This window comes from Maniola jurtina, chromosome 22 (genome assembly GCF_905333055.1).
Source record: "Maniola jurtina chromosome 22, ilManJurt1.1, whole genome shotgun sequence".
In the NCBI taxonomy this organism is placed as follows: Eukaryota; Metazoa; Arthropoda; class Insecta; order Lepidoptera; family Nymphalidae; genus Maniola; species Maniola jurtina.
The window spans coordinates 227,449-251,811 of NC_060050.1; the positions used below are offsets into that span (position 1 = coordinate 227,449).

General features: G+C 38.6%; 1 protein-coding gene across 3 annotated transcripts; it reads left to right on the forward strand.

Annotated features, from left to right (window-relative positions):
* Nucleotides 1-23,991, forward strand: LOC123877006. 3 transcript variants are annotated; one of them, XM_045923482.1, is made up of 3 exons: nt 1-391; nt 21,270-21,348; nt 21,869-23,991. In XM_045923482.1, exons 1-3 carry the CDS (start codon nt 349-351, stop codon nt 23,838-23,840), a joined length of 2,094 nt encoding a protein of 697 aa, XP_045779438.1. In that variant the 5' UTR covers nt 1-348; the 3' UTR covers nt 23,841-23,991. The 3 variants fall into 3 exon arrangements, with proteins under 3 accessions (XP_045779438.1, XP_045779439.1, XP_045779440.1); XM_045923483.1 differs by lacking the exon at nt 1-391 and adding an exon at nt 11,356-12,089; XM_045923484.1 differs by lacking the exon at nt 1-391 and adding an exon at nt 19,980-20,008.
* The last annotated feature ends 372 nt before the right edge of the window (nt 23,992-24,363 follow it).

Here is a 24,363-nt window from a genome sequence, read left to right on the forward strand (position 1 = left end):
CCAAACACAACGCGGTCGAAAAAAGTTGACATTCCATTTATGAAATTCGCGCGAACTTTTTTACTGCACGGGGATTGTAAACCATAGACAATATATTATTTAGATGTGATAAGTTGTGTGAAATTCAGCTTGAATTTTTTTTTAATTTATTTTACGGCTCTTTAGTCTGAAAGTTAACTAAACACAGATAAATATAGAATATCAAAGTTAGAAGTTGGGAATAGAAACTTTTTTCAGCTTAAAAGTTTCGGTTATTATTGATGATGTTGATTTACGAATAATTTTGTATTGGTTTATGTGCTTTTTTTGTGTTAAACTGTGTAATTAGTACTAAAACAGTGTTGTCTGATGTGTGGCATCAAGGAGAGAGTACAGGAGATTGTTTTTAAACGTAAGTAATCTTTATAAGTTATACTTATAGTCCACTAGCCGATGCCCGCGACTTCGCCCGCGTGGATTCAGGTTTTTCGAAATTCCGTGGGAACTCTTTGGTTTTCCGGGATAAAAAGTAGCCTATGTGCTAATCCAGGATATTATCTATCTCCATTCCGAATTTCAGCCAAATCCGTCCAGTAGTTTTTGCGTGAAGGAGTAACAAACATACACACACACACACACACACACACACACATACAAACTTTCGCCTTTATAATATTAGTGTGATAGTCCAAAGCCGGAATGGCACATCATGATTGGCCTAAGCATTCCTCAGAACATTCTTCGGAGTACTTTTCACAGTTTACACGACCCTATTACTAAGCCTCCGCTGTCCGTCCGTCTGCCTGTCAGCCTGTTGTATCTCATGAACCGTAATAGATAGAGAGTTGAAATGCAGAATGTGCATTTGTACTTACATAATATATTGTATGTGTATTCCGCTATAGGAAAAACAAACAATAAAAATTTCGAAATTGCCGCTACGAAAATTAAAAAAATAAAACAAAAGTGTTATTTCTTATTGTAGCTACTACTAGCGTACTGGTTATATACCTTGTATACCATCTCCGTCTATCTATATTGTCCTCCGCTGAAAGAAGGTATACCTTACTCGTACGTAGTCCATCGCGTCTGCGTTGGCCCTAAGCGATACCTGCTTAATAATTCTTGAAATGCATAATTTAATGAGTAGTAGGTAAGCAAGTATTGTAACTAGGTAGGTTAGGTGCTTAGTTATAAAATTGTGTCCTGTACCAATAAAATTAGCATAAGTAATATATTTTATGCATTAAGCCCAGGCCATTAGATATTTCTGAATAATTATTTAAAGTGGAGAGCTACGCGAGTGAATAGAGATAAGTATTATAAGTAATAAAGTATTATAGTAAAGTATTACATTTAGCTAATATCTTTACCATAGACCTATATCTTTACCTACTTACTTAGGTAGGTAATTATTTACAACCTACTTATGAAAAATACTACTTAAACCTACCCAGGTAGTTTCTTTTCAAAATATAGAGTCAAGAAGGAAGGAAGGATTATAGACGATGGTGCTTCAAAAAATGCTGAACTTCTAACCATGGTAACGGGCTAGCGGGAACCATGATTAAAATGGTTCAGCAGGGTTCAGCATTGCAGCACTTCTTTCCTAGCGCAGTGGTGAGCGCTTTGGTCTTATCAGTGGGAGGGCCCGGGTTCGATTCCTGGCAGGGGAAATTTGGAATTTCACAATTTCTAAATTTCCTCTGTTATGGTCAGGTAGGAGGCTTCGGCTAAGGATATTACCTCCCTACCGGCAAAGCGATTTAGCGTTACCGTACGATACCATGTAGAAGCCAAAGGGGTAGCCCGCTTAGACTGCATCATCACTTATCACCAGATGGTCATGCAGTAAAGGGCTAACTTGTTTCTAAAAAAAAGCAGTGGATGCATATAGGCTGATGGATTGGATTGATACCTATATTATATTGCGGCAACCCTGTGCAAATCAGAAGAGCATCTATCATCCGATTGGGGGCATCATTATAGAGACCATTTTCTCGGAAGGATCAGCTGAGTCACCGCGCTGTGCGGTGTAGGTGTACCACAACATTACAGCACAATGACTTCTACCACTCTACACAATTACAACAATAAATCTAAGTGGCCGTTAACAATTACTGCAGCAGGACAAAAAACGCTAAAAGAAAAATGTTTTGTTCGCGGCGGTCGATTGGTTGATGGTTAATCATTATCAAACGCACAAAATCAACCCATCCCCAGCCCACTTTTTAGCACGGGTCTCCTCTGAGAATGACAAGGATTTAGGACATAGTCTGCCACGCTGGCCCAGTGCGGATTGGCAGACTTCACACACCATTGAGAACATTATGGAGAACTCTCAGATCGGTACCTACCTATGGCGCGGCCGGTTTGCTTACAATGTTTTTCTTCACTGTTAAATTAAGTGATTTTTAATTACTTATTAAGTAGGTAACTGATGGTTAAAAGTAAGTACTGTAAATGAAAAAGTTGTAACAGAAAAAATTAAACAGTAATTTAGTATATCTACCTACCTATTATTTTTCTAAGACCTAAATCTATTTTAAAGGACATAAAGATCCTGAAGATGGGTCTAATATTCAGGAAAATAAAGAGTTTGGCCATTTCATTAAAAAAGAAAACTTTTATGCGCACGAACTGGCATATGGAACAAAATTTTTTTTCGTGGTTTGTGGTCATGAGCTAACATTTTTTTGTTCGTAATATTATTACCTAATACGTATATAAAATATCTACGGCCAGTATCTACGGTAAGTCTGAAGCGTCTAATTTGTTATACTGCCTGGTGAATAAATAATTTTATTATTCATGGGTCAATAATTGATAGGTAGGCTCTATTACTAGGTAATCGTGTGAAACATAATGGATGTTACTTTAGCAATAGCGTATAATTTACTCAGTGCCCGGGGCTTTCGTAAATTGAAACTATAAGCATTAATCAAGTTACGACTAAGCTTTTCTGCGCAAAAATAAATTTTGCCGATGCGACTTATAAAAGTGGTAGGTAGTGGGTATTAGGTACCTACTGTACTTGTTTTCTGCGCACTAGAGCGGTAGAAAATATGCTTTTCGCTTCACACAAAATATCAGATCATTTTCTGTCAGATTATAAATCTGGCAAGGAGCGGGGTGGAAACATGGTATTCCAACATGATTATTATTGTAAATTGAACAATTGAAAAGAGCAACCGCCGAGTTTCTCGCTGGTTCTTCACGGCTTTCCGAACCAGTGATAGATTATTTTGACGATTCAAAACCAATTGTAATAAGTTTATTTGAATAAAAATCTATTTTATTTTATTCTATTCACTGCTCCAGATAGTACAATTTTAGTGGTTGAGCAATTCAGTGGAAACAAATACCTTTTGATTCTGCGCCAAAAATACTAATGTGTAACCCATCACCGAAGATGGCGACCGCGATCGCATGAGAGCGAATTTTAGACATAAATCGAATTACACTGGAAACCACAAAAACTAAATTAGGTACCTATGTAAAATGACATTGTACATGGTAATTGGTAGGTATGTAGCACCAAATAGTTAGTGCCATAGATTCTTTCCTTGCCTCTGGTATTCTTCGAGTTGACAGTTTTACAAGTTCATTTCCACGATCAGCTGCTAGTAGGATAACATTGGAGATACAGATTCGCTTCACCCCTATGTCCCCGTAACCTCGTCATGCATGCCGCCGCGCGTTCTAGGCGCTAGGAATTTTTACATTACGAAATTAGTGGCACGAAATTAATTTCATTATAAATTGCACGTGTACATATGTGCACGTGTGACATTAGACGTTTACACGTGCAATTGATAATGAAATTAATGTCGTGAAACTAATTTCGTGTCACTAATTTCGTCATGTAAATTCCGCCTTAGGGAACTTCTAAAACAAAACGTCGAGGCTTCGACGTCACTGGCAGGGGTTAAATGTTAGTACAATTGACGCAGGTAGCCCTAAAGTAGCCTTATTTTTCTTTGATTTTGCGTCACCATAGCCTAATATTTGATATATTATCGACTCAGGATCAAATCGAGAGTTACCTTATAGCTATTAAGAAACCGACCAAACTATCGGTCGATCTACAGCCTGCAGTGTGCGTGGTCTCTAAATCGGAGACAATGCTATCTACAGAGCATAGTGAATGAGTATGGTCTTATTGGCAGTTATAAGGAAATAACCGCGAGGACATGTCCGTTTGTGTCCGCTAAAATCGTATTATATTTATGGAGGCCGCATTTGGCCGCCGCCGATCCCGCGCGACCGATTTGGCGTATTATTGATACTTTAACGAGATATGACAGCTGAATAAGCGCGATCGAGTCACGCGATTGTTTGCGGAATTCGTCCGCTGTGCTTAAGGAAATGTTATATCTCGGGAGCAGTTTTGTCTTTAAAAGACACTTAGGTAAACCATTTAGGATCAGATACTTGTATCAAAAAATAATTCGGTTTTTGTAAAATAATCAAAGTTGTAACAATAAGAGCTGAGAAAAAGTGGACAGGGAAACACTTTCTCTAGTGACCCTTGGCAGTGCGAAAGGTTGTAAGGAATAGGTATAACAAATTAAGATAGAAAGTATTCATAACGGTATTTCCTTAATAATAAAAATGCGTCAACTAATTTTTCACGTATTCTTTTATTAAATACTAAAAAAATTATTAAATTAGTTACAAGTAATAATTTAGCTGGTAGCTATGTAAATATTTCGCTTCGTCACCATGATCTTCTATTTTTCTCATTTAGCCATTTCCCGGCACCTTCACAATCTGTAGGTATTTACTTGCTATATATTCACCTAAAAACCCAATCAACTTCATCTTTAATCAATAATAATCAACTCCTATAATTTATAACATTAATTCATGATAATAACTAGGACAATATTATTATAAACTAGCTGTCAACTTCCTTATAGAACATAATTACGGTCCATACTCCATTGTTTTTTGGTGTCTCTTTATGGAATCCGCTGCACATCCATCAATCTTGGTATCAATACGTAGGCAGCTGTCATCTCAGACACGCAGCATCCAAAACGCGATCCCACGCGCCGCCGAAACATTGCCCATCTCGGCTGCTTCGTTATATTATATTAAGTTGTATTGTTTATGGCGCATTATGCCCATAACTGGCCCTTTGTGCGTATACCTACCTATTTACCTTAAATACTTGTCAAATTTTCCATGTTTTCTGTTGATAGCTTTTCAAAACTTAAAGTTGTCTTTATTTCCGTCAATCACCAACATAGTGGCACTTAAATGCCTTAAAAATATCTAACATGATTCATGTCGTGGACGTCCAGTGCTGAAATTCTTAAATTAAAAAACTCGGATGTCTTTGACATGTCTTTCTCAAAAATGCGACAATAATTTGTGACAAAAAAAAATGCAGGAGACAAGTATCGCAAGGATCGAATATGTTCGCTTGTAGCTTTTAAAGTTTCTATTATCTGTCTGTACTCCAAAAGTCATAGGTTCTTATCGTCATCTCTAGGTTTTCCTAATAAATTTATATTATTATATTTATTTATTTATAAAAAGAAAAACTGTCTGACTGACTGTATATCCGCTAAGAAAGGAATCCAAGTTTGAAATTCGTGCTGTCCACACGAAGTTGCAGACATAACTAGTCATTAATAAACGTCAAACATAATGCGGTAGATAACATAACTTTATAAGCAGTAAAATATAATGTCGGTAATCCGCGCTGGGTTCGCGAGGGCGGGCACCCACGTGCTCGAGACTAACTCAGTAATACTTGCCCTACAAGGAAAGTGTCGTGCGGTTCGCTAACTGCTAAGTGATTATTGTCACCAATCATTATTGTTAACATTTTTTTTTTGTTTATTATAATTTCTGTGAGGTCTTATCTGATTGAACTTCCAAATTCGATTAGCTTAGCTGACTACTGACTTCCAGAAGGATCATTGTAAGACAAAATTTTTCAGTGATGTTTCAAGCCTTTTCTTTCTCTATAGTATCTAGAATATAGAAAACATAGATGATATAGAGTCTATAAGTATAATATCAACACTAGTGCTTGTTCACAGAAAAAGAAAATAGGTATTATGTAGGCACTCAGCGGGCGATGGAGAGAGCTATGCTTGGAGTTTCTCTACGTGAGCAAATCGGATATGAGGAGATTCGTGGCATAATCAGAGTAACCGACGTAGCTCAACGGGTTGCGAAGCTGAAGTAGCAATGGTCAGGGTCCAGGGTAGATAATTCGAAAAACTTTTCAACTTTGGGGTCCCAAAATGCTTGAATGGCAACCTCGCAAAGCGCAGTTGGAAGCCCCCTCTCTAGAAAGAAACCTATGCCCAGCAGTGTCCGCCTCGGTTGACGATGATAATGGTGATGAGATAGGTAAAAAAATTTTTTTTTGAAAAGTGTGACTGCTGTGATTCTTACTGGTCAATAAATAACAGTTAATAATAAAAGTGTTTGAAACCTTATCATGCTGTAGGTAAATTTTTTGATGATTCATAGGAAAGTAGCTATGACTATGTAAAATATACCTAAGTCCTTCTTGTGATTGTATCCTTAGCGAGATGTCTTCAATCTCGTTAGTGGCTGGACATATGGAGCGGTTACAGTGTTCAGTCGAGCGTATAGTAATAGCAGTAATAGCAAGCACCAAGTAGGGCCGGCCCATATTACAAACTGATGGATAGAGTTAACTCTGCCCACGCACTACACTTCTTGATAGGGCTGACAAATGAATGATCTAAAAATCACATTGTTTTAGAATAGAATTAATTATTGAATTGTCGTAGCCAGTTAGATAAAGGTATGTTCAACATTATCTTTCATTTACTTGTTAAAAAAAGTTTGACAGATTCATTCAGTTAATAATAAAGATAGTCCTACCCAAAAAAGCGGTCATCAAGGAATGTCCAGGGTTCGCTTCCGGGTATTCTCCTTTAGTTTTTCGGAGTTAGCAATAAAGCACATATATCACTTGCTTTGACGGTGAAGGAAATCGTGAGGAAGCCTGAGAGTTCTCCATAATGTTCTCAAAGGTGGCGTGATGTCTACCAATACACACTTGACAAGCTTGGTGGACTATGGCCTTCTCATTCTGAGAGGAGACCCTTGCTCTGTATTCGAGACAGCTTTGTAATAGGGCACACTTCGATCCGTCGCGCGTCGATAAATTGACAACCCTAGCGAGCCGTCCCCCGCGCAGTCTACAACGGGCAGCCCGGGTGTCGACGCGAACACATTGCCACGGTTTTTGTCTAACGTTATCGTTTCATTAGCCGCTCATTATGCTAATCCACCTCATTGTTAGGTACACAGCACAGCACCACGACCAACGACCTCGTGGGATGAATGAGACAAAAACTTCACTGATTCATGTGCACGGGATACGTAGGATTTAATGGCCATTGCACCGATTGATTCATTGGGATGGGTTGACATTAATGAATTAAAAACAAAGACATTACAACATCTTTTCATTAGTACCTACCTACCTATATCATACCTAGTCATAATGCCTACTATTAATTTATTTACTAATTTATTTAATCTAGACTTAATTGGAACGGCAGTTCCGCTTACATTAACTAAGATAGAGAAGTTTTTGATTTCTGTACAATTTCGCTAGTGTCAGAACTCATAATAATTAGGTTGGTACCTAATCCTACCTTGGCGCTGATGTTCCAAGTATATCAATTCGCATTGCATGGGTATTATTGCAAGCGATTGCCAATTAGAACAGCGCGATGCTGTGTAAGGTAGGTCGGAATTATCATTGAGGAAAACTATAATCAAGTACTTACTTGTGCAAATGGACAACATCGTGAGGAAACATGCATGCTTGAGGTTCTCCATAATAATCTCAATAATCTGTGCTGTGAAGTCCTCCAATCAATGATCAACGACAAAAAATTATGTGAGCTCGGTTTAAAATATGTACTTACATAAGTAGGAATTGGTACGACGTTTTGTTACAAGTCCCTTAAAGCGGAATTTACATTACGAAATTAGTAGCACGAAATTAGTTTCACGACATTAATTTCATTATCAATAATTGAAAGTAAAATGTAAACGTAACGTAAATTCCGCTTTACTGTCGTGAACTGTGGTATGATTTAAATATGGCATAGTGATTATTTTAAAATTTGACTATAGTTAATCGTCGAAATGCTTTGTTTAATTAAAAATTCGAGTTTAATCATAATCTAGAGTAGAGTGCAAGTAATGCGGGGGAGTGGTGTGTTGGACAGTATCGCCACGCCTCCACGCCACAGCCGGTGAAAGGCTCATAACGTTGGCTAATAGCGACATGCACTTAACGTGCTGTCACACAGATATTATCTCATTGAGATCAGTTTCATAATTCAACGCCTTTCCTCATTCAAAGCAATTATAGCTACTTTCCTAAAACTATTTTTATCTGAACCTTTAATTTAGAATTCTTTCATCCTCCCGTCCGTCCTGAGTGACACTGGCTTTAAAAAAATCAAATGGCGGATTTTTATGTATGGCGCCATTTTCAAATAGTGATTAAATTTTTTTGGCAGGCAATCGTGTTATTGATTTTGTTAACTTTTACTACTTACTTGTTATAAGAATAAGTTAAAATGAGCAGTTGCTCAATATACTAGAGGTGTATGGTGGTAGAGGCGTTAGTTCGCTGTTGATATCAAATCCCACGCCAGATATACTACTAAATATGGTCAAGGCGGAATGTACACACGGACACATTAATTGCTGACGAATAAAACAGAAATATGAAACTTTACAGGAGAAACGAACAAGTGGAAAAACCACAACTGCGGCTTTCACTGCATCTTTTTCAGCTCGCACATTAAAGTGCATAAAATTCGCCATTTTGCTTTTTTAAGCATTTTATGTACTTAGTGACACTCGCGCTGTCAAGACGAATCTAATAAAGTATTATTTATCAAAATCGGTTGAGCCGTTGAGAAGTTACGAGCCAACATAGGAACGGACACACATACTGTTCAAACACATAACCCTCCTTTTAGGCTTCGTCGCAGATGGATAAAACTGAATGTAAACTGTTGAAACTTTACTGTACTTTTGATAGAACTTAGGACTTAACTTTAGCACAATTTTGTCGTTTTGCTTGAAAATGAGTTCAAGTTTGTATGCAGTAACCGAAATCATGAATTATTCAGATCTCAATTTCAGTACAGTCTTAGGCCGTTTTGCTTGGAAATGAGTTCATATTTGTATTAACCAGTGTACCAAAACCACCTGGAAAGAAAAAAAGTATTTTGATCAGAAGTGTACCTAAGCCGTTTTTGAGTCACTTCCTGAATTTTAGCTTTAAGTGCGACAATATTATATTCGGTTGTATCATGGTTACTTGGACTGTGTGTCTTTGGTCCTTTGATTTTTACTTTGGTCAAAAGCAAGAAAAATAGGAAGAATATATCAATTGTTTCAATATTATGTGGCTCAGTGTACTTGCGAGATGCAAATTGCGGGCCTATAGGGACGTAAGTTAATGCTAATGGGGCGGGTATGCATTAACTGACAATTATAATATGAAATGTGAACTAGTGGCGCTAGGGTTGCCGTAAGAGATTAAACTTTCAATTTTAAAAGGGATTAAAGGCCAATATCAACTTTTTATGTTATAGATATACAGAGGAAACTTATTAAGGCTCTCATCAATGAAATTCTAGAAATTGATACTTACTAAAAAAAATTGGTTGTCTGTAAAGTCGGTTTACTGACGATATTTGAACGTGACAACAAAGGCCGATTGTGCTTCTTTGTCGCTCGTTCCGCGCTCTCGCTTGCACTTCAAGCCTTACATGGAACGCCTCAGAGCGAGGTAACGCCTCATGAGTCATGTTTTTTCGTGCGTGCAGCCGGCTCTATCGAATTATAAGACGTTGTCACGTCAACAAGACGAAAAACATCTTGTCTGTCGTTCAGTTGCCATCGCACTTTCCAGGTTACTATCTATCTATCTAACCTATTCTAGTTTTCCTTCTACAATTCCTTTGAATTTGTCATCATAGTGTCCAAGTAGAATCCTACAGGGTGTAACCACAACGTTAGCAAAATTGAAGACAGATGATAGTACTGATGATTACTGATAAGGTGCCACAAAAAAAGCCCCGAAAAAGTCTGTATTTTTTCAAAGTTCAATATTGCAAATAAAACATCTGACTGACACTAGAGGTCAACGAACGTTACGTAAATAGGCCACTCGGAGTCATTGCGAGTTTGAAAAGTACTAAATCACTAAAACTATAAGATAAAGCAAATGAATATTGGCACTGGATTGTGCTTAGGTAGTACCTATAATAATAACCCTAAGTTTTTCCTAGCGTTCTGGTTACACCTTGTATAGTCCTACTAATTTTGAAAACCACTGTGCACTCATTCGTATTTAATTCGTTTCGTGATTCGTGAAAATACGATTCGTAATGCACTCATTCGTATTTTAACGGATACGAATCAAATGAGTGCATACGCGTACGTAGGTACGATTTGTAGGTGACGACGGCCATCTTCGAATCGTATTTTCACGAATCACGAAACGAATTAAATACGAATGATTGCACAAACGCCCTCAGGATAGTATTATAATATAGGAATATCTCTTTGATTACAATATTCAATTACATAATAATATTATATACTTATTTTATTTTTTATTTATTAATTATTGTGATCAGCGCATGAAACCCAGGATTACAATAGTAGGTAGGTACAATAGTAGGTTAGGAAACCTAACCAATTACCCATTATCAACTTATACCGACCTAGGTAGGTAGCTACTAGCTTAGCTACCTATTAGATTTAGAGCTCATGTTTTGTTCAAGCTAAAGTATTCGATTAAGATCAAACTAGGTAAGCAAGTATTTAGCTATTTACTTAGCTTAATTTATCAAGTTGAAATTTCTGTTCTGCTAAACTTAACCAAAATGACTTAGGTATAATGATGGTGCAGATACCTGGAAAGCAGCAGGTAGCTAACTAGCTAACTGTATCGAAACTAAACAACTGACAATGTTAAGTATAATTAGTGCGACTGCCCCTGCCATTTACGTCTGCTTTGAATATTGTAATAACCCTTCCTTTTCGCTTTGCCGCAGTCGGGTAAAAAGATGCCCCGGCGCGACCGATAGAGGAATGTAGCCAGATATGGTATAACATTTTGAAAGGTGCACTAATGTTATGGAATTTTTGGGTATGTTAATTGGTAGGCAGGTAGGTAGGCACTATTCCCTAAATTCTATTTTAAATTTTAATGTTATAGCAATTCATTAACTGCTAAAACGTACTAGCTACGATCCTCTGTTAAGTAATTCACGGACTCAGATACCAGCCCACCTTAGCGAGAAGTGATTCATCATGGAATCATCCGATCCATCCGATATCTATCACACGGTAATAAGAAGTTAATGCATTCTAAAAATAAGCGTTCCGTTTCCGATTGCGTAGTCCCGTTGCAGCGGCGTGAAAACGTATTGCCTTATATGGCACCATCTGAGTTCTCACGCGCATCCCGTCGGCCGGCGCGAGCTCGCGGCGCTCGAATTAGCGCACGGGGCGTCTTGCGCGAAACTAAATACCCAAAACCGTCAGCGCGCGTGCCAAATACGGCACGAATCTCGAGTTTCGCGCGCGCGCGCGCTGGCACCGCACCAGCCTCCTGGCTCCTATTCGCGTCTATGCTCGTGAAAAACACGTAAAAACGCATTTATTTCTGTTGCCAGCGGCCTCTAAATTTAGGCCGTAAAGCAATACGAGCGATTTTGGTCGCGGCTGCGTTGTCTGTATTTAGACGAGACGGGCGCGAGTCGCGAGTCCCTCCGGCCCAAGTGATAACGCGCGTGCAGCGAGCAGCCTCGCGCCCTCGCGCCTCGCACCTTCGCCACCCGCCCTCCTGCACGTCACCTGCACGAGCGTGCAGTATCATCAGTGCATCTGTCTAAAAAGTGCCTTAATATAGTTATTTTTAAAAGGTGACGAAGAAAGTGCTTTAAAGACCGTGGATTTATCACAAACAGTGCCTCCGTGTGAGATACAGTGCCTGGGAAACAGTGTCTTGCGTCAGAGATTGCCTTCAGAGATTTGGATGTCGCAAATGCTTCCGGATGCTGCAGGTGATTATCTTTCAACCTGTTACGCCATGCCGGACTCTGCTCTCATACTCTTATTGGTTTTTAAATACTCTCGCAAAAAAAATTACAGCCATTATTACCGCTTTCAAATTTGGTGCTAGTGGGGATGTTTTCCAAAAAGACTTATCCTAACGTACCATTAATGCCAAATTCCCCTACACATATCTACGGTAGGTACAGTACTACATACTAAATTGTGATTTTGAACTGAACTCTTGAGTGTAACTTTCAAATTTAACGTTTAACTGTGACTAAATATCGCATGGAAATGTCAAACACGATGTTTTCCCGAAGTTTCTCGTCCATAGTTAGTAATTGACAGATTATGCCATTACGTCCACATTAACATGAAAGGGTGCAGTTAGAACTTTACTACAAAATCCCCCAAACAAGAAAAGAAAAAGAATTAGAACTTTTGCTTTCATGTAGAAAATATCAGACTTTTCTACATAGAAAATTCTGTACATTCTACAATAGATTTGTTTACCAGTTCCAAATGTATAAGTAACACTAATTGTTCACTTGTTCACTTCAACAAGAAAGTAGCCTCTTAGTAGGAAAAACCTAGCACTTTAGTGCAAGCTCTACTTAATGGGTCACTGTGAAGAATAGACTGCAAACTATGCCAGGGAGTTTCCCGAGACTCCCAGATAAGGTACATATATACATGATACAGGGCACCGGGTATCCACAAACCTGTATAGCCCCAAAGAATAAAAAAAGAAGACATTAATAATAATTGTTCATGCGGATTTCCATAAGTTTTCCGTAAGATATTACTTATTGATCTTATGTTAGCAGTGTGGAAATTCCAACGGATTTTCGCACCATATCTTATTGGGTATTTTGTAGTTCAAAAGATAAGAGATGCACTAATTAATTAAAATACATTATCATGTTTATATTTGTAGTCTTGACTGCGTATATCTGTCTTATATACTGGATGTGATAACGATTCAGAGGTTACTACTGACTGCTACGTACGTCTGTGTATGTACCCAATTACCCAGCCAATAAAAAGGTTATCATACTACTCAGAAACAGCAATTGTTTTAGGTAGGCACGAATTGAAAAAAAAAACAATTAAAGATTTTTTAATACAAGTAGATAGGTGTATATTATGTAGATATATTATGTGGATATTATTTTCTAAATATTGCATAACTTTTGAGTATTTATATTGTAAAATATTAGAAAAATATATAATACAGAATTGTTTTTAATAGTTAAACTCAAGTTTCACGTTAGGTTAGGTATCTATATACATATATGTAATTATTCACCTACTTCTTATTTAAAAAATCGAATATGTAAAACATAAATGCGACTGTTAAAAAGCAGCTTAGTGATTAAGACCTAATTCTAGAGAAAAAAAAGGATCGAAAGGAAAATACTAACTTTTCGGAGCAACGCGCGCAATTTAAGCGATTAAATAGATATCACTCGTTTTAACAGTAAAGGAAACTCATTACTCATTAGCAAAATTCATGCCCAACAGTTCACCATAATCAGGGAGGTTTGTGAAGTCCACACTGGGCAAGCGTGGCAGACTATGGCCTAAGCCGGAAGTCCTTCGCATCCGAGACGAAATCCGTGCTCCGTGCCTAATCAACATCATCAGATGATGCACTGCTTAATAAATCGACTCCTCTAAGTCAATCAATTAATATAATATGACCTCAAATAACATTATACCTACATAGCTCTACCTTTCCAAAACTCCATATTTGGCGTTAGCACACTTCTAATATTCTCAGAAACGTATTCAAATTACCGTTTGATAAAATTGAAACGCAAAGTGCAAATATGCCCATACATGTCACATTACCTACAGAATAATTGTGAAATGTATTTGTTCTACTCATTACCGTGTAAATGTCCATTCAGACGGACCGCACTATATCAAATATTATATCGCCACGTAAAATATGTGTTCGTGTGTGATTGGTTTCACAGCAGCTATCTAAGGCTTTGTCGCAGATGTAACTTACTAACAATCACAGATAAGACGTGAGTACAGCCGGAATAATCTATACTTATAATAGAAATCACTCACGATAATTTAAACGCTAAAATCACAGATGGCCAAAAATGCTAGTCTAAAATAATTTTCATTCAGTGAAATTACTATTTTTCTCCACTGGGGTTTCACAGGCTATTTTCACAGAAAGTTATTTTTTTGATTTTCGCTCTTTCAATTACATTGCTACATTAATTTAACTAATGATCAAGGTCACTGATATTGCACTGATATTTTAGAGGTGGTTTTTCATGAAAAGTTAATTTTATAGTAAAGTCTAGTGGGATTAAAAATAATAATCTTTCAAACTTTGTGTGATTTTGCTTTGGGAATTTTACAGGCTTTAGGCAAGGTAGAAAAGTGTTATGAATAGACTTTTTCACGCGTTTTTTCACATGTTACCTGTGAAACGGTCCATCTCTACAGTAACAATGACACGGTGGTCGTAGTGTGGTGGATCGCTTATGTAGGGTGCCACGAATGGTTGAGTTTGTGGCCACAATGTTATCCCGGCGTCATATTTTACTACTGTTACGAAACTTGTAACAAAACATCGTCTTCAGCCACACTGGCAGATGTCAAATGTTACCTACATTTGACTCTAGTTAGGCTTTGAAACGACTAGGTATCTTTGATTTCACATTATCCCTAGCCTAATATTTGATCTGTCAAATCAGGATCAAACCGAGAGTTCCTTCAATCAATCAATCAATCAATCAATCAATTTATTTATTTACTCTAGTTCACTCTGCCGGCGGTATTATACATAACATAACAACGCGTTCGACAGCCGATGAATTAGACTGCAAACGTGGTAGATAGACACAGTGATTGCAAAACCAGTAGCCCAATCTAATCAAGTATTCGCTTCGTGTTTAAATTACTTGGATTACTTACTTGATTCGCGCACACTTTTTTTCGTTAGCTGAGGAGGAATATGCTCATGGATGCCTCAGGCATGCCCGAATCAATTGGGGATATTGCCCAATGACTAAAAACTTCCTCCCCTCCTCCACCCCTATCATTCATGTAACAACTTTGCATTTCATCTGAAAGATGCGCGCACTATAATACCTGCTAAAGTTGCAGAGATTAGGCATGTATGAATGTTTAATACACATGATATCAATACATACATATACTAGCTTATTTTAAGATCACGTTTGAATATCTTTCTTTAATTAAGTCAGTAATAGGAATGTAATGCCATATATACAAAGAAAAGACTTGAAACATTTAGAAATAAATCGTTTTCCAAATTAAATTAGGCGGATATTGAACGCGAGACGTCTTGCTATACTATAGTCGGGTATTATTAAGATTTAGCCACAAAAATAAAAAATAAAAAACAAACTTTAACAAAGCTAATAAAAAGAATTTATTGTTCCAAGTTCTCACTCCCGCTAACGAAGTTTTTAAGGATTTGGAGTATATTAGCAATTAGTTATGACTCATCAGCGGAGTCCGTGTATACTCAGTAATCCATCGGGTAAATGGCATTGTTACTCACTTACTATGTAACTATGAAGGTAATCTCAATAGGTACATAGTGAGTTCCGCTGAAGCGAATTTGTCTCGCAACTATTGTTTCTATGTCCCTAACCTGGTTGGTTGATGTGATATCACTAGTTTCATCAAGCTGGCACGTGAGTCAACCAATGTGGTTTCTGTGTTTACCCCTTCCCTGTTAGTTGCGAGCGACACAACTGAAGTATACAATTTGACTCTTTTATTTTTTTGGAATAAAGATCAATTAAAAAAAGTGCGCATTGAATCGAGAACTTTCTCCCTTTTTTATGTTGGGTGAAGTAAAACCAGGTAAATTAGCAGTTAGGGTACAAATACTGATCTTCGTGTATCTTGTAATTTTAAATACTTGGTCAAAACTATAGTTTAATGCAGTAATCTTTTGAATTTCTGCCAGGCTGATGCTCACGACTTCAGGGGGATTTAGGTTTTTAAAGTCCCGTGGGGACTCTTTGATTTTGCGGAATAAAAATAAGCCTTGTAAATAAAAATATGACACTCTTCTGATCCTTAGCTACTCGTATGTATGCAAAAAATCATGTCGATCTATGGCTCCAATGCGGCGTGGTTAGAGGACAAACCAACAAATACACTTTCGCTCTTATTGTGTAATATCATCTTGATCAATCCATCACCGACCCACTACTAAGCACGAATCTCCTCTCAGAATATGCTATAGTCTGGTACGATGGTGCTGCACAAATTGGGCTTCAGAGACCACCACCCATTTTGTTCAATAGAGAAAGGGGGCGCGCGCTGGCTGATGTACCGCAGATTATTATTATTATTATTAAAGCAGTCTAGCAAAATTTGGTTAGGATGTAAATAATAAGTAAATTCATTTGATCAATTTTTTAAAATGTGTTTGTACTTAGTTAAAAAAATTACCTAGTACATTGCCAATAATTGGGACAAGTGGTTTGCTTTTGAAATACCACTTAAAATCATCATGCATAGTGGCCGGCCACATTTTAGCCGCGGCCTGCAGTAGGGTGGTTTGGCCCGTCTGAAAGGACTTCAGTAGTTCAAGTACCGGCGGCCGTCTGTCGCCAAATATGGCGAGTGTCAAAATGTCTCCCGCGACGCACTTGCTTCTATTTAGCTCGTTGAAATGTAGAGATCTTGATTTGGTTCTATTGTGCATATTTATACCACCTGCCATTGAGTTCAGACCATACAGTAAAGATTTGTGAGAATGCGAGTACCTACCTTACTATTTCCATATACATACATATTTATTAGGTATAAAATTCCGCAGTCAATTTTAGATTTGCCTTTCCACAATTTAAAAAAATCTATTAGGTAAGTATAATTTGTACTAAATAAATCCATTTGGCCTTATTTTTATATTACTAAAATTATATTAGCTGTAACGCTGTTGATTACAAATACCTTTCATTAAAAGTGGTTGAACGAATGCGCCACGAAAACCTAGCAGACAGACAGATACACTTTCGCATTTATAATATTAGTATGGAAGTATGGATAATAAAGGCGTAAGTTGTGCATCTGTGATAATAACTGCGCGTTCGGACGGTGTCCGTCCTACGCCGCTGAATCACAACACATTCCGCGCGCGCCGAATATGGGCGCCATTAACATTCCCTTTACGCCTTTATTATATTAACTCCATATCCACACTATCCAGCCTTATTGCTTCACATCCGTTCAACTCGTTTTCAGATTTAAGCGCCAATATTTTCAATAATTGTCATATTTCACGTTTCTAATGTTAAATCGGAATTCACATTACGAAATTAGACGTTTACACGTGCAATTGATAATGAAATAAATGTCGTGAAACTAATTTCGTGCTACTAATTTCGTAATGTAAGTGGCTTTAAAGTTTAAAGCCTCAAATACAGCTTCAAGTAAAAATTAATTAGGTAGGTATAGTAGTTCCGCGAATTTCGAATTTCCCACGGGATAGGGAATAAAGAAGTTTTATATTTTTACCGAGCGAAGCTGCGTTCGGTTGCTAGTACGAAATAAATAGAACTGTAGATATTTATTTATGAAAGTGAACCAAACAACACTTCAGACTAAAATTATGTTTCTGCAAAATATGTTTGATCTACAGGCGGAAACGGACTCAGTGTAACGTGTAGCTATTTTGTAAATAGGTCATATTTGGCGCTGGCTGTGGGCGGATTGCGTAGTCACACAGTACCTACCTACTTGCCGCTAAAACATCGTCTCAAGGAACAGTGGAATCATTCAAATATAATAACATGAAACACAAACAAACATGCCTATTTGTTATCTGGATAATTAGACAATTCACTCAGAATGAAGTCATTTCAATTCACAAATGTTGGATCATTTTTTTCACATGTTTAAAAGAATGCGTGGGAGTGTTTTGCCAACCAAAGTAGGTAATACCTATACCTACGTACCTAACTACTGACGTACCCTAAAGGTAACAATGATTTTTGGCTAGAACTAGCTATAGCCTATACAAAAATATCTATAATTAGATACAATAGGTTCGAAACTCCGTCTAGAATCTAGATATCTACTCATATTGTGTCCATACTGCACAAAATATTCCTGCGAATTCAACAGATTGTTTTCCGCGCGAATTTTATATCGCAAAGTGATATTATAATAAGTGCAAGTGTTCTGTAATTTAAAAAAAAACGATTTTTATTCGCTGTGCGGGCTAGCTCGAAATGGATAATAGAACATAATATTATTATTGAGAAATGGGACAAGAGGTACAAGGAATAGGCGCCTGTGACGTCACAACGCTGGCAGCGAGCCAGCACTACGTACGTAACCAACGTCATCAAAACGTACTATCTACGAGGCACATAATATACCTTAGTTACTGGCTACGTAGCACGTGCTTGCCATGCGTATATCTGTTCATCGTGCACATATCATCAATCATTATTAATTACATTATTATCAACTTTACAGGAGAGCTGCTTAAAATTTTATTATGAATAACACAAAATATCAAAGATAATTTTATTGCAATATTGTCAATAATTAAAAAAAAACATAAATAATTAATTTATGAAATAGATAATTAGATAATTTCAATGTGCTTCAATAGCTCCACGGCATAGAACGGACAGAATTTCGATAGGTCGGCGATTCAACCCCATACCGGTATGGGGTAGCGCGGGTATGCGAGGTGTCGCCTCCCCCCGCATCACACCACGATTGCCATGTCGACCTGTCGCGAACATAATGTTATATTTCGTACGATGGTACGGTACCATTCATGTGCGAATCCGACTCGCACTTGACCGGGTTTTATAGTAAGCACCCTAGATGTTGAAGACAAGAAACGTAGCGTAGCGTAAACACAGTTAGTTGTAAAACATAGAGTTACAAAAAAGTACCTATTATATCTTTATGCCTATAAATTAAAAACATAAACAACAAAAACAGTTGATAAATGTAAACATTACCTACAAACCGCGAAACGCGATATCGTTGTATGCGCGTGCGCCGCAGGGATGCGTCACGGACGGATTTACGAGCAAGTCTGTCTGACTCACGCGCCTTACCGGCTACGTTACCGCATCGATTGAGCAGTAAATCAATAATAGCTAAATTAATTTTAGAGCCTTATTTTGAGGTGCTGATAGAATTCAATTAAAAAAAACTAGTCAAGTCAGACTCTACTTCGGACAATGCGTTGAAATCGAATCCAAATGGGATCGCTAGGTATTGTAAAAGTTGGTACCTTCATCCAGACTCATCGTACGAAGCGATTCGCTTCCTCGTTTCTAAAACGCACTGCCAGAATATGGAATGCTCTTCCGGCTTCCGTTTTTTCCACCACTACATGATGAGTTTTTTAAAAGAAAAGTGAATAGACACCTTGTATAAGCAAGGCTGCATTATTTTTAGTATGATAGCAGTCAAGCCTATGCTTATTTAGTTTAAAAAAGTGCGTATCAGAATACGCTTACCTACGCATAACATTTTTTATACTTAATAATGACCCAAAATTAGTTTTTATGCTATCGCCTTACATATCGAGGTGCTAATGGAATTAATGAAAACATACTGTCTGATAATATATTATTATGATTTACGATGAGGCTTTTAGCGCAGAATATACTGACATAATTTTTCCTAGGCGCCAACAATTAGCTCATACTTTTATATATGCAAATTATTTATAAATTGTTTTATACTAAGTTTTAAGTAGGTACTACCTTATAGCTAAGTGATAAAATCTTAGAATTCATATTCATTAAGATTTTTTGTTTCATTGTCAAGAATTTTTATTACGATTTTATTTATTATTAATTTCTTCCATAGTAATGCTCTTATGAATTTTTAGGAAACAGTAAGACGGGCCCACCAGTTTGGCGAGAAACATAAAAAAAATGTAAATAAGTAATAATTAAATAGAAAGATAAAATCAAAAACCTATATATATTACACGTCATGCTAATTAATTACCTTTCTGGATAGAATATAAGAGGGTTTTCTCCGTAAAGTTCTGTTTCTCGTCGGCTCCTCACAGTAGAATCTTCACTCCAAGCCAGCGATGCGATGGTAGAGTCTTGAGCCAAAAGCTGGCCTATGCTTACCCGGAAGGGAGATAGTACCTACCTACTATGTGCGTTTGATTTTAGAGGTGTGTGTGTGTTTGTGAGATTTTTGTTGAAACTGTAAAGCAATGTAACCCTATCTGATAGTGAGAATAGCGTTGTCCATGTGCGGGCTAGCTGCGCCCGTTGCGAAATAGGTACCGCGTTGGTTCGGTATTTTGGTCGCCCTCCACTCGCTCGGGTTTCACTCGCTGCACACGCCAACACGCACTGACTGACGGGTATAATTGGTTTATTTTTGACACCTTACGCCTTTGATGTCAGATTGTTTAGAGTTTAGAGGTATCTAGGTTTTTTGGTCATATTTAGGTTGGTATCTTTAATTTCGTATTTTGATTTTCATAAAAATGTCAACCCATATTTAGCCGTATCCCGAGCCTCACAGGAGGCATCCTGGGTTGCCCCCCGACCTCTCAATTATTTCTTCGAACCCTAGGGCTCACCTCCAGGCAGAGCTTCGTGCTCCCAACCAGTGACGCTGTAGCGGCCAGTGAGCCTACGCATCATTCTCAACAACAACCGATAGACGTCCACGGCTAGACATAGGTCTCTTGTAAGGACTTCCACACGCCACGGTCTTGCGCCGCCGCCATCCAGCGGCTCCCTGCGACTCGCCTGATGTCGTCCGTCCACCTAGTAGGGGGTCTTCCAACGCTGCGCTTTGCAGTGCGAGGTCGCCTTTCCAGCACCTTGGGACCCCAACGTCTATTGGTTTTTCGAATTATATGCCATGCTCATTGCCACTTCAGCTTCGCCACCCTCTGATGCTACGTCGGTTACTCTGGTTCTCCTACAGATCTCCTCATTTCTGATTTGATCAAGTAGAGTAACTCCAAGCATAGCTCTCTCTTTCGCTGAGTGACTCTGAGCTTTCTTATGTCGCCCAAAGTTAGCGAGCAAGTCTCGGATCCATATGTCATCACTGGCAACACGCTCTGTTCGAAGACTTAGGTCTTTAAGCACCAAGGAATTTCGGACGAGAATGTACGCGGCATACTCAATCCGAATCTAAAAAAAGTGGTTTTATTGTTGCAGAAGTGATGCGGCGCGCGGCGTGCGGCGACGTGTGTGCTGCGCCCGCGCCGCGCCGCGAACTCGTCGCCAACACCAACAAGTAAGCTCACCGCCCTTTTTGCCATACCTACCTAATTATGTACCTACAGTGGCATCCGGTGAACAGAGGACCGTAATCAATCGACTGTATTATAACATTGTGAAAAAAATAATATGTATTAGAGAAGTCTTCAAAACAACTCTCCAAATGTTCAATATATATTTTATAGATATAGAAATGGAAATTCTAATGCATTAAGGCAGTGGATACTTTAATATTTAAGAAAAAACTACGAAAATTCTCGAATGATGTAATGCCTGCGGACATTGGGTCCGTCAACCTGGAGACCACCGTTGCTGCATCATTCGTTAATTTCTTGAAAAGCCTGCAACGCATTTGCGGTTTCTCTGGTGCTGTAAATCATCATGGGCGGCGGTTATCACTTAACAACAGGTGACCCACCTGCTCGTTTGCTCGTTATTTTTACTAAAAATAAAGGAAGCAGGCCCTTAATATTGACTGTTCTAGATTATATAGAAGACCAACAATTTTTTTTAAAACAGTCTTTCTCATCTTACAGAACATCGGAAAACAAGGAACTCCTGCGTCAACAGCTCCTGTCTGCCAGCAAGGACCGCAACCTCGACAAAGCTGAACCGCCCAAAGCGAAGCACACCAGAAGCAGACAGAAGAACCGATGGAAGCTGAAGTTCCACCACCAAGCCTTGCCACAAGAGTATCTAGATCACTACGAACAGAGTCTACAGAAAGCTAACAAAAAGAAGCCAGTAGAAAAGCCAAAAGAACAAAACGCTGATAACAACAATTTTACCAACGAGACGTTCAAAATTTGGGCGCAAAGACTAGCCGGAGTACAGAATGACACCGGACCTCTAACGGCTCCTAACACTTTTAACATGGCGGCCAAAAAAGAGGAGAAGAAAAAGAAAGCCCCAGCTATCACGCCCAGTAAGATTATGACGTACGAAGATCTACCGTACATGGGAGAGATGACGCTGAACAACTCTAAGCCGAGACGCGGCAGGAAGCCGAAAAAAGCAGACATCTGTCATCTGATTTACGAGAATTATGGCACCGTCGTCCCGGGACAGCCTCCGCCTCAAGAGCGACTGAGTAACCTCACCATGTGTCCTCCGTTCAGAAGTATAGAAACACCGCACAGTACTTCCAAAACAGACTTGCAGAATAAAATAATTTCCAATCTTCTGGAAAAGAAATTGTCGCAAGAGTATAAGAGGAGGTTAGAAAATCCTTCGCCGCCTAGATTCTGCAGCCCCGACGAGCCGATGCCTGAAGGGCCATTGACCACAGCGGGACCCTTGCATAGCGACGATGAACCGCTAAATCTCTGCATTAGAGATTTGCATGACTTGAAGTTGCAAATACAAAAGAAGTTTGGAAATATTTACACGTCGACGCCAGACGTTAAGACGGAAATCGAAGACTGTTCCGAGCAGGACAGTGTGAAAAGCGAGCAGCCAAATGCTATTTCGGTGATACAGAGAAATACAAATTTTCCTCCCACTGCGAATAGCTCGCCGGATCTTTCGCGAAAAACGAGGAATATATCCCCGACGTTATCGGAACCCGCTCAATCGACGGCCAGCCCTGACGATGAAAAATTCCCAGGGTACGTTTACTGGCCGAACGCGGGAATATACATGCATCCTTTAGCTTTACAAACTCAACTGTTGTACTACCAACGGCTAGCAGCATCGGGACAGCTACCGTTTTCCCCAGAAGATCGTGAAAAATTGTCAACACCCGGAAGCGAAAACACCGTAACTGATCCATCGCCAGATGAAAACAAAAGTAAGTTGGTGCTGAAACAAATTTCGGAACTTTTAGACCCTAAAGTTATCAAACAAGTCGAGGAAACGAAAAGTCCGGAGCCTTTGAAAAAGAGGGCGTCCCCAAATCCTACTCAAGGACCTGTAAAAAGGAAACGCTCGGCGATATTCATTCCCCCCATGCCCGCTAAAACCAGCACAACAACACCTACCACTGAAGTCAGCATTTGTAAATTTAAATTCACCGGAGGTTCCAAACCATCGTTGCAAGAAAAGAAGATGCTGTCAGTGGATTCCGGGGGAAACTTTAGATACTACAGCGGCACGGGGAACAAAGGAAATAAAGGGTATGAGTTCATGCATAAAGATGTGAACCCGGACAGAGCAGAATCTGTCGGGACATCGGTTTCAACCTTACCGAAACCTGATACTCAAACCAGTGTTAATGTTAAGGAAGATTTGAATAAAAAGAAAAGGAAATCAAGAAAGACGTTGCAAAGGGAGAAGTTGGAACAGACGTTTAAAGAAAAGGGGTTTTTAATACAGACCCAGCAGCTGCAGTCGGCGGAGGGCGCGACGTATTGCAAGTTTCGGCAACTGAGGAAGTTCACGAGGTATTTGTTTAGGAGTTGGAAGGACTATTTGCCAGGGGAGTTGGATGACAAACAGAATGAAGAACCAAAACCAAGCGACCAAAAACCTCCTGCAAATGAAAATCCTGTGAGTGAATGGACAAGTTAAAATAAAGTTTTAGGTTACATGTAGACGTACAGTCTATTATGTTTGGGACAGAATTGCGCAATTTTAAACCAAAGGAAACTACTTTTAGTTTTTTAGTTTTTGCCATGGTTCACCTTTGGTTTAAGCTTTGACGGTAATGTCCCAGAAAGAACTGCCCCTCTAGCACCAAACTAGTGATTATTAACATTGGAATATTTGCCATTCTGACTGAAAACACAACTATAGTCAATATTGAAATCATCATGATCGCGTGCCTTCTTTAAAGCGAAGTTTGGCGATTACCCGTTACCTACATTCAAAGTCAAAGTCAAAATCATTTATTCAAAGTAGGTACAATTGTACTTTTGATGGTCGAAATTGTTCTTGTACGATATAGTGGTGATAATTACGTAACTTAAAACTAAATCTACGAGGGTTCCAAACGCGCCCAAGTCTGAAAAGAGCCCACAACAAACTCAGCCGGGTATTAAAATGATTATCACATCGTAACCATCCAAGTTTAGTGCTAGAGACGCTGTATAGA

Bases quoted from the DNA above. Each gene is read 5' to 3' on its own strand.
- LOC123877006 (XM_045923482.1), top strand. From the start codon at position 349: ATGTGTGGCATCAAGGAGAGAGTACAGGAGATTGTTTTTAAAC. The intron at 392-21,269 runs GTAAGTAATCTT...TTATTGTTGCAG, and splicing joins ACAGGAGATTGTTTTTAAAC to AAGTGATGCGGCGCGCGGCG. The intron at 21,349-21,868 runs GTAAGCTCACCG...CTCATCTTACAG, and splicing joins CTCGTCGCCAACACCAACAA to AACATCGGAAAACAAGGAAC.